The sequence below is a fragment of the Sus scrofa genome, chromosome 13, assembly GCF_054392235.1.
Source record: "Sus scrofa isolate SSC_HxYL_T2T_F1_AM1 chromosome 13, Sscrofa_HxYL_maternal_Yorkshire_Landrace_v2.0, whole genome shotgun sequence".
NCBI classification, from domain to species: domain Eukaryota; kingdom Metazoa; phylum Chordata; class Mammalia; order Artiodactyla; family Suidae; genus Sus; species Sus scrofa.
The window spans coordinates 93,595,543-93,610,095 of record NC_139395.1 but is presented as its reverse complement, the minus strand read 5'-3'; the positions used below and the strand labels follow the sequence as shown (position 1 = coordinate 93,610,095).

General features: G+C 49.7%; 1 protein-coding gene across 50 annotated transcripts in view; it reads left to right on the top strand.

Annotated features, from left to right (window-relative positions):
* The window catches only part of DZIP1L (DAZ interacting zinc finger protein 1 like), a 55,518-nt gene that overhangs the window by 36,773 nt on the left and 4,192 nt on the right, over positions 1-14,553 (top strand). For 23 of the 50 annotated variants that reach the window (XR_014824009.1, XR_014823993.1, XR_014824008.1 and 20 more), the window contains 7 exons: positions 869-899; positions 1,984-2,082; positions 6,147-6,280; positions 7,781-7,973; positions 11,266-11,464; positions 11,918-12,108; positions 13,858-13,997. Coding sequence is in view for 15 of the 50 variants with exons in the window: in XM_084989832.1 (XP_084845958.1) it covers positions 869-899; positions 1,984-2,082; positions 6,147-6,280; positions 7,781-7,973; positions 11,266-11,464; positions 11,918-12,108; positions 13,858-13,997 (987 nt within the window). In the remaining 35 variants the exon portion in view is untranslated. Of the gene's footprint in view, positions 1-868; positions 900-1,983; positions 2,083-6,146; positions 6,281-7,780; positions 7,974-11,265; positions 11,465-11,914; positions 12,109-13,857; positions 13,998-14,553 lie in introns of all 50 variants that reach the window. The other 27 variants (XR_014824006.1, XR_014823998.1, XR_014823989.1 and 24 more) reach the window with 3 other exon arrangements.

The window sequence follows — 14,553 nt, the reverse complement described above, 5'->3', positions numbered from 1 at the left end:
GGACATTGCATGAGTCATTCATCAGTAGGTAACGAAAAACAACTCAAGCCTAAGTGTCACAGAGCTCAAGGTGAGGGAGCAGTTAAGTTTAGGAATAAACTGGAATTGGAGACATGACTGTGGTAAGAGTTTCTCTCTTCTGTGTCTCTGTTCCTTTCTCTATATCTGCTTCCATTTTTTTCTTTTACTCTGAAGGTCGGCTCTACTCCATGTCTGCCCCACATGGCAACACAAACAAGCAAACAAACAAAGAAAACCAAACCCCAAACCAATTGGCTGCCAAGAGCTCTTGAGTTCACATGTCACCAGTCCAGAGTTCTCTGCCCAAACTGGACAGTCAGCTATGGCTGTGGTGTGGGGTCACATTGCCACAAGGGGCTGTCCTGTCTGCAACTATGTGGAAGGAGGAAGAGGCACTCCCTGGAAAAGAGTAACTGTCCACATCGTGCCCTCTTCCTTCCAGGGGCCACTCAGCTCAGATGCCCACATTGTGGGAAGGGAGTATTCCTTGCCCTGGCTTATTTCCACCAGTTGTACCGAGAGTACTGTGTGCCTGTCTCCCCTCTGCTTGCATGGGGCTCCTCCCCTCCAAACCACAGTCCCTCTCTGAAGAGGGGCAGTTTGCCTCCCCACCAGGGGAAAATGGAACTTGCTGCCATCTTGGTTGCTTCCAGTCAACTGGTAAACCTTGGGGCCACCCCCTCACATATGCATGGCAGGAAGTATGATGTAGAGTATCCTGAGCTCCCTCCAATTCCTAATGGGTAGTGTTGAAAGACCCACTGTCCTAGCTGTGAGCTAGGGGGACCCACCACTCACAGCAGACTTCCCTGCTGGCTGTAACCTACTCTGTTCCACATCTTTGCAGATCCAGACCATGTCTCTCAAGAAGTTGGAGGGTAAGTCTGTGCAGAGTAGTTTGTAACATTCATGGCTGCCATCTTGACCTCTCCTGTCTCTTGTCCCCTACCAGACAATTTATAGGATGCGGGTGGTAGTGGCAGCCCATGGGACCTGTCAGGCTTTCTGGTTGGGTGAGGGAGGGTGAGATGTTTGTTTCTAGGATAGACCGGTCTCCAGCCCAGGTTTGTGCTGAAGGCGTTCTGTGCAGCTAGCAGGGTTTCTTGCCTAGCCTACTCTTTCCTGTAGGGGGGGTGGAGACATGGGTTGGGGGTGGGGTAAGGACCTTGGCAGTGATGGGTGGAGCAGGCAGAGGTCATGAACAGGCTCGCTTTCACCATGGCTGTGATTCAGTTCCATCCAATTGTACCTAGTTTCCAGCATGTGGCAAGCTGACCCCATATCTCTGAATCTGTGTGAATTTGATCTGTTTGGAGTGTACATACTCCTTGTTTTGGGTGCTCTGGCATGCTGGGGTATGTGTGCTTGTAAGTGACTGACAGAGTGCAGGTTCTGGCCTTTAAAAGGTGACAGTAATGTACAGGGAACTGTGTCTGCTTGGAAGAGCTTGCCAGTCCCTTAGGAAACTTGGCCCTTCTGACTCCATCCCACATCCCCTGTCCTATGCCTATAGCTTCCCTTCTGCCTTTTTTTATGAACCCCCATATCTCCCTCCTTCCCCTGCCTCAAGGCTAGACATTTATTTCCCAGCCTTGCAACCAGTTCAGAGATGTGCTCTTCCTATGGCCTCTGATTTCCTGAGCACTGGGGCTGGGGTGTGTGCTGTTAAGAAGAGCTGTGTGCCATGGACTTTGAACCCATGGTCTCAGTATGTTGTCCCTGAGATTGAATGTTGGGCGGGTGTTAATTGTCCTCATTTTCTAGATGAGGAGCCTGAGGCTTAGAGAGGGTCAGGATTTACCATTTGGTGTGCATGTAGTGAGCTGGAATACGGACTCTGAGCTTTTTGCCTCGAGGGTCCATGGTTGTGATCACTGCTCCATCCTGACTATCTCTGGAAGAGGACCACCTGGGGGGCTTGCTCCTTCTGACTTGCATTCTATTCTGTGCTTTTCTCTTAAGCTGGGGATGGGTTCCAAAGCCCTGGAGCCACTAATCACTCCTCAGAGATCCGCAAGGATCCGAAGACTGAGGACACAGAAGAGGACTCTTCTGAGAAAGGTGGGGCTCCTTTTTCTTCCCTGGGGGCTGCCTCCTTCATTACTTAGTTGTCTCTACTTAACTGGATCTGACTGGAACATGAAGGAAATATTTCCTAAGCACCTTGTGCATGCCAGGCACACTATACACCGGTACAAATGTGCAATCTGTTTCACCGATGGGGAAATCCAGGCTCAGAGATGGCCAGTGACTTGCCCAGAGTCAGAGCCAGCAGGTGGTGGAGTCAGGATTTGGAACATCTTTGGCGTCTGGTGCAAGGCTTATCCCTCATGCCTGTCTTACTGCTTTTCCCCTGGTACTATCCAGAGCAGTGGATGTGGCCTTTCTTCACTGGCTTAAAATAACCCTTGCCATTTTATTCTGTGTGGCCAGCCTGCTGCAGACAGATCATGCAGGGCCCAGCTAATGTGCAGGAATCTGCCTTAGTATCCTCTGAAGAGCCCTGGGTACCTGCTGCTTTTATTCACCACATTCAGTGACTGACTCAGATTTGCAGAGTTCACAACCAGATGTTTCCAGGGATGCAAAGGAGGAGTGAAAAAAAGAGATGCTCCTGGGAGAGTCAGGGAGGAGGAGCCCCCAGGAAAGGTCAGAGAGCTCACAGCTAGCCTGCTGCTCACCCTGCCCATCCAGCTAGGCTGTGATGTGACAGTTCCAGAGGAAACCAACAGATGCACCCAGGAAAGTGTTTTATTTGTGTCACCAAAGACTTCATCATGAGGAGTTCCCTAATGGCCTAGTGGTTAAGTATCTGGCGTTGTCACTACTATGGCAAGGGTTTGACCCCTGGCCTGGGAACTTCTGCATGGCTTGACCAAAAAAAAAAAAAAAAAGAGAGAGAAACCAGAATTCAGGAATTCCCATTGTGGCTCAGCTGGTTACAAACTTGACTAGTATCCATGAGGATGCAGGTTTGAACCCTGGCCTCACTCAGTGGGTTAAGGATCCAGCATTGCTGTGGCAGTGGTGTAGGCCAGTGGCTGCAGCTCCAATTCAACCCCTAGCCTGGGAACTTCCATTTGCTGCAAATGCAGCCCTGAAAAGAAAAAAAAAAAAAAAAAAGACTTCATCATGGGATATTTTATTTGGTTTTGTAATATAATATTTTTCTTTAACATTGAGATAGTAATCTATGCTTTGAGCAAAAAAGAAAGAAGGAAAGAAAGAATGCAAAAGGATGTACCATAAGAAGTAGGTTTCCCTCTTGCCAGGCTATCCACTTTCCGCCCAGAGATTCCGCTACTAACGGTTTGTCACGTATCTTTTCAGAGATACTTGGTGCAAACACAGGCCAAATGGGAGCACACTCTATGTATTGTTCTGTGGTTATTTATTTTCTTAACAACTTATTTGAAAAGTCATTTCCTAGCCCTTTATGTAGAGCTGCTTCAGTATTTTTTCAGGGTTTTGTAAGTGTTCCATTGGATGAATGAACCAAAGTTTACCCAGTAAGTCCTTTGCTGTCTCCATCCCCAGCCTATGCTTTTAACTTTGGGATCTAGTAGCAAAAATGAGAGTTATCGTTAACTTTCTGTAACTTTAGGGGGAGGTATCTGTTGAGTAACCAGCACAAGGTTCAAGTGGGGATGAGCCAGATTGTCCAGTCAGGGCACGGAGTTCGAGAAGGGGGCTGACACATGTGAGTCAGGGAGACCCCCCTCCCCACACCAGGGTGCCCCATCCTTTTGCAGAGAGGACCTACACACACCCATCAGACTGTGCTGCACCTCTTCACAAGCTCTCCTACCTCTTCCAGTCCCAGACCAGCAGAAGCAGCATCCCTTTGGACTTGTTAGAAATGCAAATTTCCTTTTTCTTTTTCCTTTTTGGCCACCCCGAGGCATGTGGAGTTTCTGGGCCAGGGTCTGGATCCAAGCCGCAGTTGCAACCTAAGCCACAGCTTCGGCAACACTGGATCCTTAACCCACTGTGCTGAGCTGGGGATTGAACCTGTGTCCCAGTGCTTCCAAGATGCCACTGATTCAGTTGTGCCGCAGCAGGAACTCCAGAAATGCAAATTTTCCAATTCTCTGCCCCATGGCACACAGACTGAACTAGAACTTCCGGGACAGGGCGCCACTGTCTATGTCTGCACCTGCCCTCTAGGGCACGAGGATGCTTGCTCACATTGGAGAACCACTGCTGGTCCAGTGGCTCTCTCCAACTGGCTGCACACTGAGTGTCTTCCAGGCTGCTTGTAACTCTCTGGAAGAGCACACTGGTTCCCCACTCTCTAAATTACAGCATGCAGGGCACAGGTTCCAGGCATCAGTGGTATTTAACGCTCCATAGGTGGCTTCAATGTGCAGCCAAGTTGGAGCTCATGCCCGGTGCAAACTTTATGGAGGAGAATCAATGCTGGGAAGTTGTTAGAATACAGATTGCTAGGCTCCGCCATTGCTAGAATTTTTTGATTCAGTCGGGTTGGTGTGGGGTCTGAGAATCTGCATTCCTAATAAGTCACGGGCGGTGCCAATGCTGTGATTCACACTTGGAGAACCGCTGCTCTAGAACAGTTGGTTCTCAGGCGTGGCTGTTTGTTAGAAGGTTTGAGAGTTTTATAAATAGATGTTAAGAGCTGAGGCCCACCCTCAGAGATGCTGATGTGCTTGGCTTGGGCTGGGGCCCAGGTGATTCAAATATGCAGCCAGGGTTGAGATTACTACTTGACTGTGAGCTCCTTGAGGATTTTCTTTTGTGTCCTCACTGCTGGGCTGTTGATACTCATATTACTTTTCAGTAAATGTTCATTGAGTGAATCAAAAGGCTGGTCCCAGAGTTCCCATTATAGCTCAGCGGTTAATGAACCCATCAAACCCATGAGGATGTGGGTTTGATCCCTGGCCATGTTCAGTGGGTTAAGGATCAGGCGTTGCCGTGAGCTGTGTGTAGTTCGCAGACGCGGCTTGGATCTTGCATTGCTGTGGCTGTGGCTGGTGGCTACAGCTCCAATTCAGCCCCTAGCCTGGGAACCTCCATATGCCATGGATGTGGGCCTAAAAAGACAAAAAAAAAAAAAAAAAAAAAAAAAAGGCTAGTTCCAATCCCTAGCCTCATTCAGTAGGTTAAGGATCTGATGTTGTCGGGAGCTGTGGTGTAGGTCACACATGAGGCTTGGATCCTGTGTTGCTGTGGCTATGGCTGTGGCTTACAATAGCTCCAATTTGACCCCTAGCCTGGGAATTTCTATATGTCACTAGTGCGGCCCTAAAAAGACAAAAGAAAAAAGAAGAAAAAAAGACTCAAAAGGCTGGTCCATCTGTTACCACAGTGGGCCCTAGCATTGGACCTGAAGAGCACTTCCGAGAGGCCTTCCCTGACTCATCCTGGACAGCCCCTTTGTAGTAGTCATCACGTTTTATTGTAATTGCTTATTTTGTTACCCTCTGGGTCACATTTCTTACAGTGTGGTCTATGGCTCACCTCCATCATAGTCATCTGGGCAAATTAAAATTCAGATTTCAGGACCCTTCCCCAGACCTATGGAATTGGATTCTCTGGAGGGTAGGGTCAGGGAATGTGCACTTTAAACCCAGGCAATTCTGCTGAATACAACTGGAGGGAGAACCCCTAATTTAGACAGTAAACACGAAGCAGGTTGGAAGCTCTCTGTCTACCGTGTATATGTGTATACGTATAGCATGTGTGTGAGCCACATTATGCTGTAAACCTTGAACTTCTACAGTGCTGTATGTCAATTATATCTCAATAAAACTGGGAGGTGGGGGTGGGAGTGGCTAATGGAACCCAGGGAACAAGCTGCTGTTAGGACTCAAGTTTGAGTCTAGAGCCAGAAAGCTCTGAGTTAACCTGGGACAGGACTGAGCCAGATCATGGAGGTCCAGACCAGCAGGGGCCAGGAACCCTGAAGGTAAGTGGAGGGTCTGCTCCAGTTGTTCCTAGGAGGAGAGCGACCCAGGGATGGACACTCAGGTGGGGTCAGTGGGCACATAGGCCGGAGACCAGGATCCCTGGCTGAGGGAGGGCCAGACAGATATGGTGGAGCTTTGGGAGTGGAGGTTTGGGGCACCCAGGCTGACTTTGGTGGTTGTCTTGTGCTGCAGAGCTGGAAGACCACCTCAGGGCACAGTGGCAGATGCTGGCAGTTCTAAAGCACAACCGCGTCTTGCTGAACCAGTTCCGGTCAGTCTTGGAGGAAGTCCTGGAAGAGAGGCTACAGAGCATGGGGATAAAGAGAGTGAGTTCCAGGGCCTCTGTGGCAGGGCTGTTTCTCACTGTTTAGATACAGGGCATTCTTAAACTAACAAAGGGCCGATTGTGCTTTACATTGTAAGCTTATTCATCTTATTTGTTCCAATGGAGCAAATAAACCCACACTGCTGGCAGTGTGGTCTCTTCTCTGGTTCCTCCAATGGCTTCCTGATGTGTCACCCTGTCCTCACCGCTCCATGCTCTCCACTCATTGGCTACTTTCTTTTGTGTCTCCATTTCTGACAGTGGGAGTTTAATTGGCTCAATCTGGCTTTTGGGAGATCTCTTGGGTGAAATGTTCATCATCGGTGGCACCACTGGCCATGCCCCCTTAGCAGGTGGCTGTGGGTGGAGTGCGTTCTCTAAGCTCTGGTACAAATTAGTATTTGAACACCACTGTTCCCTCCTGCTCATGTTCCACCAGAATATACATATTATCATTAAAAGCATCAATTAAATCTATTATTAAAAAAACACATCTGGTTATCAAAGTAGCCAAGCATCACATCATTGAGAATACTATGTGTGTAGAATAAAATAAAAAGCAGACACCTAGGTTTAATTTACAAGGATGCTCACTAATCGTTGATTATTTTCAACTATTGCACAATCTAACTTTTGTCCTATGTTCAAACTTGACTAAAAAATTACTTTCTAGGAGTTCCCACTGTGGTGCATCGGTTTAAGGATCTGGCATTTCTGCAGCTGTGGCATAGGCCACAGCTCTTGCTAGGAGTCTATCCTGGCCTGGGAACTTCCGTATACCATGGGTGTGGCCAAAAAAAAATTCTTTCTTTCTTTCTTTTTTTTGGCTTTTTAGGGCCACACCCTCGGCATGTGGAGGTTCCCAGGCTAGGGGTTAAATTAGAGCTATACCTGCTGGCCTTTGCCACAGCCACAGCAATGCAGGATCCTTAACTCACTGAGTGAGGCCAGAGAACAAACCTGCCTTGCATCCTCATGGATGCTAGTCAGATTCTTTAACTGCTGAGCCATGATGGGAACTCCAAAAGTTGCTGTCTAATCTAGAATGATTCCTCATAGGCTCTGAGTGGATATCAAAGGCCCAGGCAACTTCCAGTGGGTCTTAGAAAGGTGCCTGTCTTTTTTTTTTTTTTTGCCTCTGGTGTTTTCAAACATCCTTAGCCAGTGCCTGGGGTACAAAAAGAAGTAAGCTGTGGTCTCCCACAGCAGGATTCAGTTGGGTGGTGGGAAGTCATGCCATTTCTAAGCCTGTGCATGTGACGTCGATGGAATTGTAGATTGCCCCTTTGCACCATCCTGCTGTGAGTGCTTTGCTAGGGCTCCTAAGCCCTAGACCACCACACTTTCAGCAACCTGCTCGCCTTGCTCTGATGCTCAGCTCATCCTGTGTCACAGGAGCACCTGTGCTGATCACAGTGACTCCCAGGCCAGTGGCAGGTTTGAGAGGCTTAGGGAGGGAGAGAGGGAGCCTGTCTCCAGAGGGAACATCTGTGTTTTCCAGGATGCAAAAGGAATCTCTGCTCAGACCTTCGGACACCTGGAGCCTCTGGTACGAACCGGGCGAGAGCAGAAGGCACGGAAGTTTCCTGAATTTCTGAGTCTAAGGAAGAAGTTCATCAAGGTAGTCACCAGGAAAGTGAAGGAGAGACAGAGGAGTGGGTCTGCAGTGTCCCAGCCAGATGGCAAAGCTTCAGGTGAGCTGGTGGGAGGGCTGTGACCCAGGTGGGACAGGCTCATTTCTACACTAGAAGGGCATAATCCCTGCCCTCACTGGGGCAGTGCTTAAAAGAGTAGGATGATAGGGTCCTCACAGGTGGCTGAGTCCAAAAGTCCTCTGCTAGGGAAACAGTCTGGGGATGGGGTGGGTGGGCACCAGGGCCCCCCAACCCTAGAGTATTCCTCCTTGGGGAAGGGGAGGAGAACCAGAGTTGTGCTCATTCCCAAACTGTCCCTGCCCAGATACACTGCTTCCCTCAGCAGCTTAGTTCTGCACTGCTTTTCTTGCTTGGACCACAACTTAAACTTTGCTCCAATAGAGAGCAGCCCATCCTGTTTCTGGCTCTATGAACGAGACATAGAGCAGTGCACTGGCTGCAGGCTGAGGCAAGGATCAGTCAAATGAACATTTTGCTCTGGAGCAGTGGGAGGGCAAGAGGCTGGGTCAGTTCTGCTGGTGGACAAATCCTCAGAGGTCAGACTTGTTCCCTGGGCCAGGTCCAGCAGCTGCTTTGTCCCAAGGGATTGTGACAAAGAAAAGCCTTGTGGTCTTTTTTTTTTAGGGCTGCAGCTGAGACATGTGGAAATTCCTAGGTAAGGTGTTGAGTTAGAGCTGTACATGCCAGCCTATACCACAGCCACAGCAATGCCAGATCTGAGCTGAGCTGCATCTGCAACCTACGCCACAGCTCATGGCAACGCTGGATCCTTAACCCACTCAATGAGGCCAGGGATCAAACCAGCATCCTCATGGATGCTAGTTGGGTTCATTACCACTAAGCCACAATGGGAACTCCTTTTTTTTTTTTTTTTTTTTTTTTGGCTACACCCTCAGCATGCAGAAAGAAGTTCGCAGGCCAGGGATCGAGACCATGCCACAGCAGACCCGAGCCGCTGCACTGAACACTGGATCATTAACCCACTGAGCCACCAGGAAACTCTGCCCTGTGGTTCTTGTATAGGATTAAAATATATATGAAAAAAAAATATATATGGAGGACCTTCCGAGGGAGCCAAGGGAATTGTGTTTGGAAGCTAAGGAGCCCCCCCAACCCTAGAGTATTCCTAGATCCTTGTGCAGGGTGATGCCTCAGCTCTTTTTCATCATGGATGTATGTGGCCAAAGGGAAGTCACTTGTGTTATCTTGTCATGTTCAGCAGACCCGACCTGAGAATTTTATACATGGGAAGTTTTCCAAGTGTGGGCCTCACTTCTCTGGGGGTATGAGGGACGATTTTAGTTGGTACATGAATCATATAATTTTAAGATTAAATTTTTATTTTTATTCATGTATATTGGCAAAATATTACTAACATAGCAATCCTGAGATTTCATGGAAATTGTTACTGGGATAAGTATAAAGTGGGTAAAGTATTTAACAGTGATGCCATTTTATATACAAATGTTAAGTAGAGAGCAGGCCAGTTGGTATGAGACCATGGTAAAAATTATGTCAATGATCTGGGTAACTGTTGTATTTGGCTTAAACTTCTGGCCTTAAACACCTCTAAGGAATGGATAGTTTTTAGTCTTGTACAGAAATCTCAGACAAAAAGGCATTTGTCCTGGTTGCCACCCTGCCTTTCATGCAGCTCCCTGCCTCACATGCTCGTTCATTCTTTTTTTTTTTTTTGGTCTTTTTGCCATTTCTTGGGCCACTTCTGTGGCATATGGAGGTTCCCAGGCTAGGGGTCGAATTGGAGCTGAGCTGCCAGCCTACGCCAGAGCCACAGCAACGTGGGATCCAAGCCGCGTCTGCGACCCACACCACAGCTCATGGCAACACCTGATCGTTAATCCACTGAGCAAGGGCAGGGATCCAACCGCAACCTCATGGTTCCTAGTCAGATTCGTTAACCACTGCGCCACGACGGGAACTCCATCGTTCATTCTTTATCCATTTAATTCAGTACGGTGTTGACTGAGGTCGATCTGTGTCGGGGTCTGCACCCTCAGCTGGAAACCAGCCAGGACTAGGTGATGTGACAGGGCCCAGCAGAGGCTGGGGGAGCTCAGAGGAGAGGAGAGGGGACGCCCTCCTCCGCACCCAAGGGAAGGTGCATGGAAGCCCCCTCTGAGTCCTGGTTTCCCAGAGAAGACAGATGGTCCCTCACCATCTGTCTCCCCTTCCCTGGCCTTGGGTTCTGCCTTCTCCAGGGCCTGTCACTGACCTGAGAGATGAGCATTATTCTCTCAGCATTTGTTGGGTCTCTCTCCAGCTCTGCACGCACAAGCTCTCTAGGCCCCGTGAGTGCTGTATGAGTGCTTACCTGCCATCTCTGCTGACACTGTGCCTCTTTTGTTTGGGGGAAAAGCTGTGGGAAAGGCAGTGGCAAGAGCCCTAAATTTGGGCTCATTGATCACCTGGGTTGCATCTTCCCTTGGAATTGTGGGTCTTGAGCCAGTGTCTGAATCTCCAGGGCTAAATGGATGTCCTTTGTAAAGTGCTTTGCTGGGTCTGTGCACAGCAACTGCTCCTATTGTTATGTTTCCCTCAGCAAATTCACCCGCCCTACAGTTTACTCTTTCCTAGAAGGCCCACTTCTGTGTAAATGCAGTCTCTGAGAGCAGTGCATTTCAACGTGTTTTTGACTTTGAATTACAGAAAGAGATGGATTTTACATTGTAACTCACTCCACATGTGTAAGAGTTTCATGAAACAGTCCTTACTCCCTGTGATACACTTTTTTCCTCTCTTCTCTTTCCATAAAAAGATTGCCAATCCTTCATCACCCCTCTCCCTCTGCTATGATTGGGAAAAGGGAGAGGCTGTGTCTAACTGCCTGCCTGAAGCACTCCAGCCTTGGCCAAGATCCTGGAGGAGGGGCTCTGGAACTTGATGGCCTAGGTTGTCCTGCAGCGACCTCTGGTGGCAGCAGGGCCTTCCTGCAAGGCTGCCTGTAATCCCGCAGCATCGGAGTGGGTGCGGTAGATGTGTGTGTGGGGGGGTCCTTAGCTAGGTCACCTTCTAGGACTGGGTCAGGGGTGAGCTGCAGACATGCTGTGCCCCTGTTCAGACCAGCTGCTTCCTGTTGGTCTCCTGGAATGATGGCATGATCCTGGAACACTAGCTGCTCTTCTGGTCTTTGATGAAACCAAGGGTCTGACCTGCAGCAGGATACCTGGGGTGAGGGAAGTTATTAAACCTGATGTGGTTATTATGTTCCAGCACAGAATGACGTGTCCATTTCCAGCATGTTGGAGCCTCTTTCTGAGCTTGAGGGCCCAGATGGCTGTGCTCTCAAACTTATTCTTATCTGTGTTTCTAGTCAAAAATCCACGGAACCCTCTGGTCATCAAAGAGGCCCACCCAAAGGCCAGGATCCAGCATGTGGCATTGCCATCCAAGCCAGCAGAGCCCCCAATGACAACTCTTCAGAGAGGTGGTAACCCAAGGCCCACCCCTGCTCCACGCTCCAGAGCCCCCAGACCCTCGGGCACCCCTGCTTGCCCAGGGCCTGGGCTGAGGTGAGCCTTGGGCTTTGCTCTCTCATGGGGTCTGTGGTGTGGGCCCCCCCTCAGGCAGCCCTGTCCCACCTGCCACCCCCTCAGCAGGCTTCATCAGACAGATGAGGTGCAGAGACAGATGTGAACAGAAGGGGCCTCAACTGGTGTCCACCCCAGGCTCCCAAGAAGAGACTGAGGTCCTTTGCTCCCAGTCAGGACAAACCTGCCCTCCCCTTTCTCACTCGTCCCCAAGCCCCTGTCACCAGGCTGGAGGGACTAGGTCTTCATCTTCCAATGATGGGCTGGTGTGGCTGCTGCTCTCCAGATGACTCCTGGCTGGCATTCGGGGCTGATGACTACTGGCTAGGAGCAGGGCTGGCTCTGGGCAAACCAAACAAGATTGCAAGTGGTGGAGCATGTGGCTTTTACCGTTTCCTGGCCTGCGCACCCCTCACATCTTCTGCTCTTCAGCAGCACGCCCCCATTCAGTTCTGAAGAGGACCCAGAGAAGGATGCCGTGTCTCGTGCATCTCTCCAGCCCACACAAGCTCCTTTGAGGACAGGGCCCTGGCTGGAGGATGACTGGGACTGGTGTGACACTGAGACCTCCAAGGGCAGTGCCCAGCTCTCTGGCAAGGGCTCAGGTGGTCTGTCTTCCGAATCAGGTGAGGAGGGTTTTCCTTTCTTTCTCCCTTCCTTCCTTCCTCCCGCCCTCCCTCTCTCTTTCTCTCTTTCTTTCTTTCTTTCTTTCTTTCTTTCTTTCTTTCTTTCTTTCTTTCTTTCTTTCTTTCTTTCTTTCTTTCTTTCTTTCTTTCTTTTCTTTCTTTCTTTCTTTCTTTCTTTCTTTCTTTCTTTCTTTCTTTCTCTCTCTCTTTTTTCTTCCTTTCTTTTTCTCTCTTTCTCTCTTTTTCTCTCTTTCTCTCTTTTTCTCTCTTTCATTTTTATGCCTGCACCTCTGGCATATGAAAGCTTCTGGGTCAGGGATTGAATGTGAGCCATAGCTGTGACCTACACCACAACTGCAGCCATGCCGAATCTTTTAACCAACTGCACCTGACCAGGGATTGAACCCGTGCCTCTGTAGTGACCTGAGCTGCTGCAGTTGGTTTCTTAACCCTGTGAGCCACAGTGGGAACTCCTTATAAAACTCTTAAACGAGAGTTTTCTCTGGCTAGAAATGCAACTCACAGCTTCTGGCTTCAGTCACATTTCTAGGCAGAGGTTAAGGAATGTGGGACTTTGTCTTTCCCCAATCACTAAGTGGAAGCTCTGGGCTGCAAGCCCAGGTCTGTGCCATCTGCCAAGTCCAGGGTGTCCATGGATGTTGCAGTACTTCATCTTGTTCTGGGCCTGCTTGTTCATCCAATCCACCAGAACCAGATCTCCAGAGACGTACTGACGACCTGCCAGGTGGGATGATAGGGTGCATCTAGGAACCAGGATCAGGAGTCTGCGGACACCCTTCAGGCTCTGTCGCTTGCTCTCGGCATGTGGTTGGGTGAGGGGTTTTCGTCCCTTTGTTGTAAAATGAGGTGTCTGGAGTATTTGGACAAGATGACTGATGAGGGGGAGGAACTTAGTGCCTTAGCATAGTAGGCCCTTAGCAAATGTGAATGCAGGAGTCAAGGGCTGTTGTGGCTCTGGACCTCTGCTTTAGGCCCTCAGATCTCTGAAGGCTGGAAGGCCGTGGCTAGCTCCCTGCCTCTCCCTGGCCAGTCCTGAGGCCTGGACATCCACCTTGGTTTACCAGGTCACTGTAGTCCACTGATAATGTGGTCACCACTCAGGCCCCTTCCAGCACAGAGTTCACAGAAAGCACATCTGGCCTGCAGCCCTCCTGTGCTTATTAATTAATTAATTAATTAAATTTTTTTGAGGGTTGCATCTGTGGCATATGGAAGTTCCCAGACTAGGGGTCAAATCAGAGCAGCAGCTGCCGGCCTACACCACAGCCACTGCAGTGCCAGATCTGAGCTGCATCTGTGACCCTGCTGCAGCTTGTGACAATGCCAGATCCTTACCCCACTGAGCAAGGTCAGGGATTGAACCCACATCCTCAAAGACACTGTGTTGAGTTCTTAACCTGCTGAGCCACACGTCAGTCTTGCAGTTCATGTACCAAATAAGCAGGTGTTTCTCCCCAGCCTTGTGTTGAGAGGGCAAGGCAGCTTCCTAAGCCTCTGTTTGCAGCCATGTCCTCAGGTGCACAGCACACTTCTAGGATGTTCAAAGCCTCTAGTCCTGGCATACATTAGCCTGGGCCTTCTCTTTCCCTGCCCCTCTTTTTTTGTGGTTTCCCCTCCTTCTTCCTCCTGATGCTTCTCCACACTCCCTGTATCCACCTTGGAGCTTAGATGTGACCGGTGAAGATGATGCATTTATATTCTGGGCTTTTCCCTCTGATTGCCTTCCAGGAACACTGGTGCAGTCGATAGTCAAAAACCTTGAGAAGCAGCTGGATGCTCCGGCCAAGAAGCCCGCTGGAGGGGTCAGCCTGTTCTTAACGCCCAAGGCTGGGCCACAGCAGACTGCTGTGTCAGGAAGGAAGCCTCAGGTAGGGTGGAGGACCTTGGAGCCCACCCTGCAATTCCCTAGAGGGCCAGCTTGGGTTGGGGGAAGACCTGGGTGGAGGGGGCAGGGGACTGAGAGATGGTCTAGCCAGTGTCAGCCTGGGGCCTATTGTTACATTGCAGGTGACCTCGATGTTTCTCCTCTACCCCTGCACGGGTAGAGGGATGGACACTTTCCAGTGCTTGTTTTTGTGTCCTTGTTAACATTTAGAAGCCTGGTGCTTCATTAGAGGAACAACTGCTCAGTGGATTGTTTCTCCTGTCCATGCAAGCTGCTACTTCCTGCCTCTGATGGAACCCGGACCCAGTCTGTCTGGCTTCTTGCAGTGGCTACTCTTTTCTGGTTCCAGATCATCCCACAGTGGACCCCTCCCCCTTCCTTCACTCCCGAGGAGCCCAGCACTAGGATGTGTGCAGAGCAGACTGCCCCAAGGGTGGGGTGTTGGAGTGGCACCCCACGGCACATCAGAGTAGGCCACAACACACAATGCGGGTATTTAGACAAAATATTCAAGGTCATTCCTCATCACTGAGAATGTC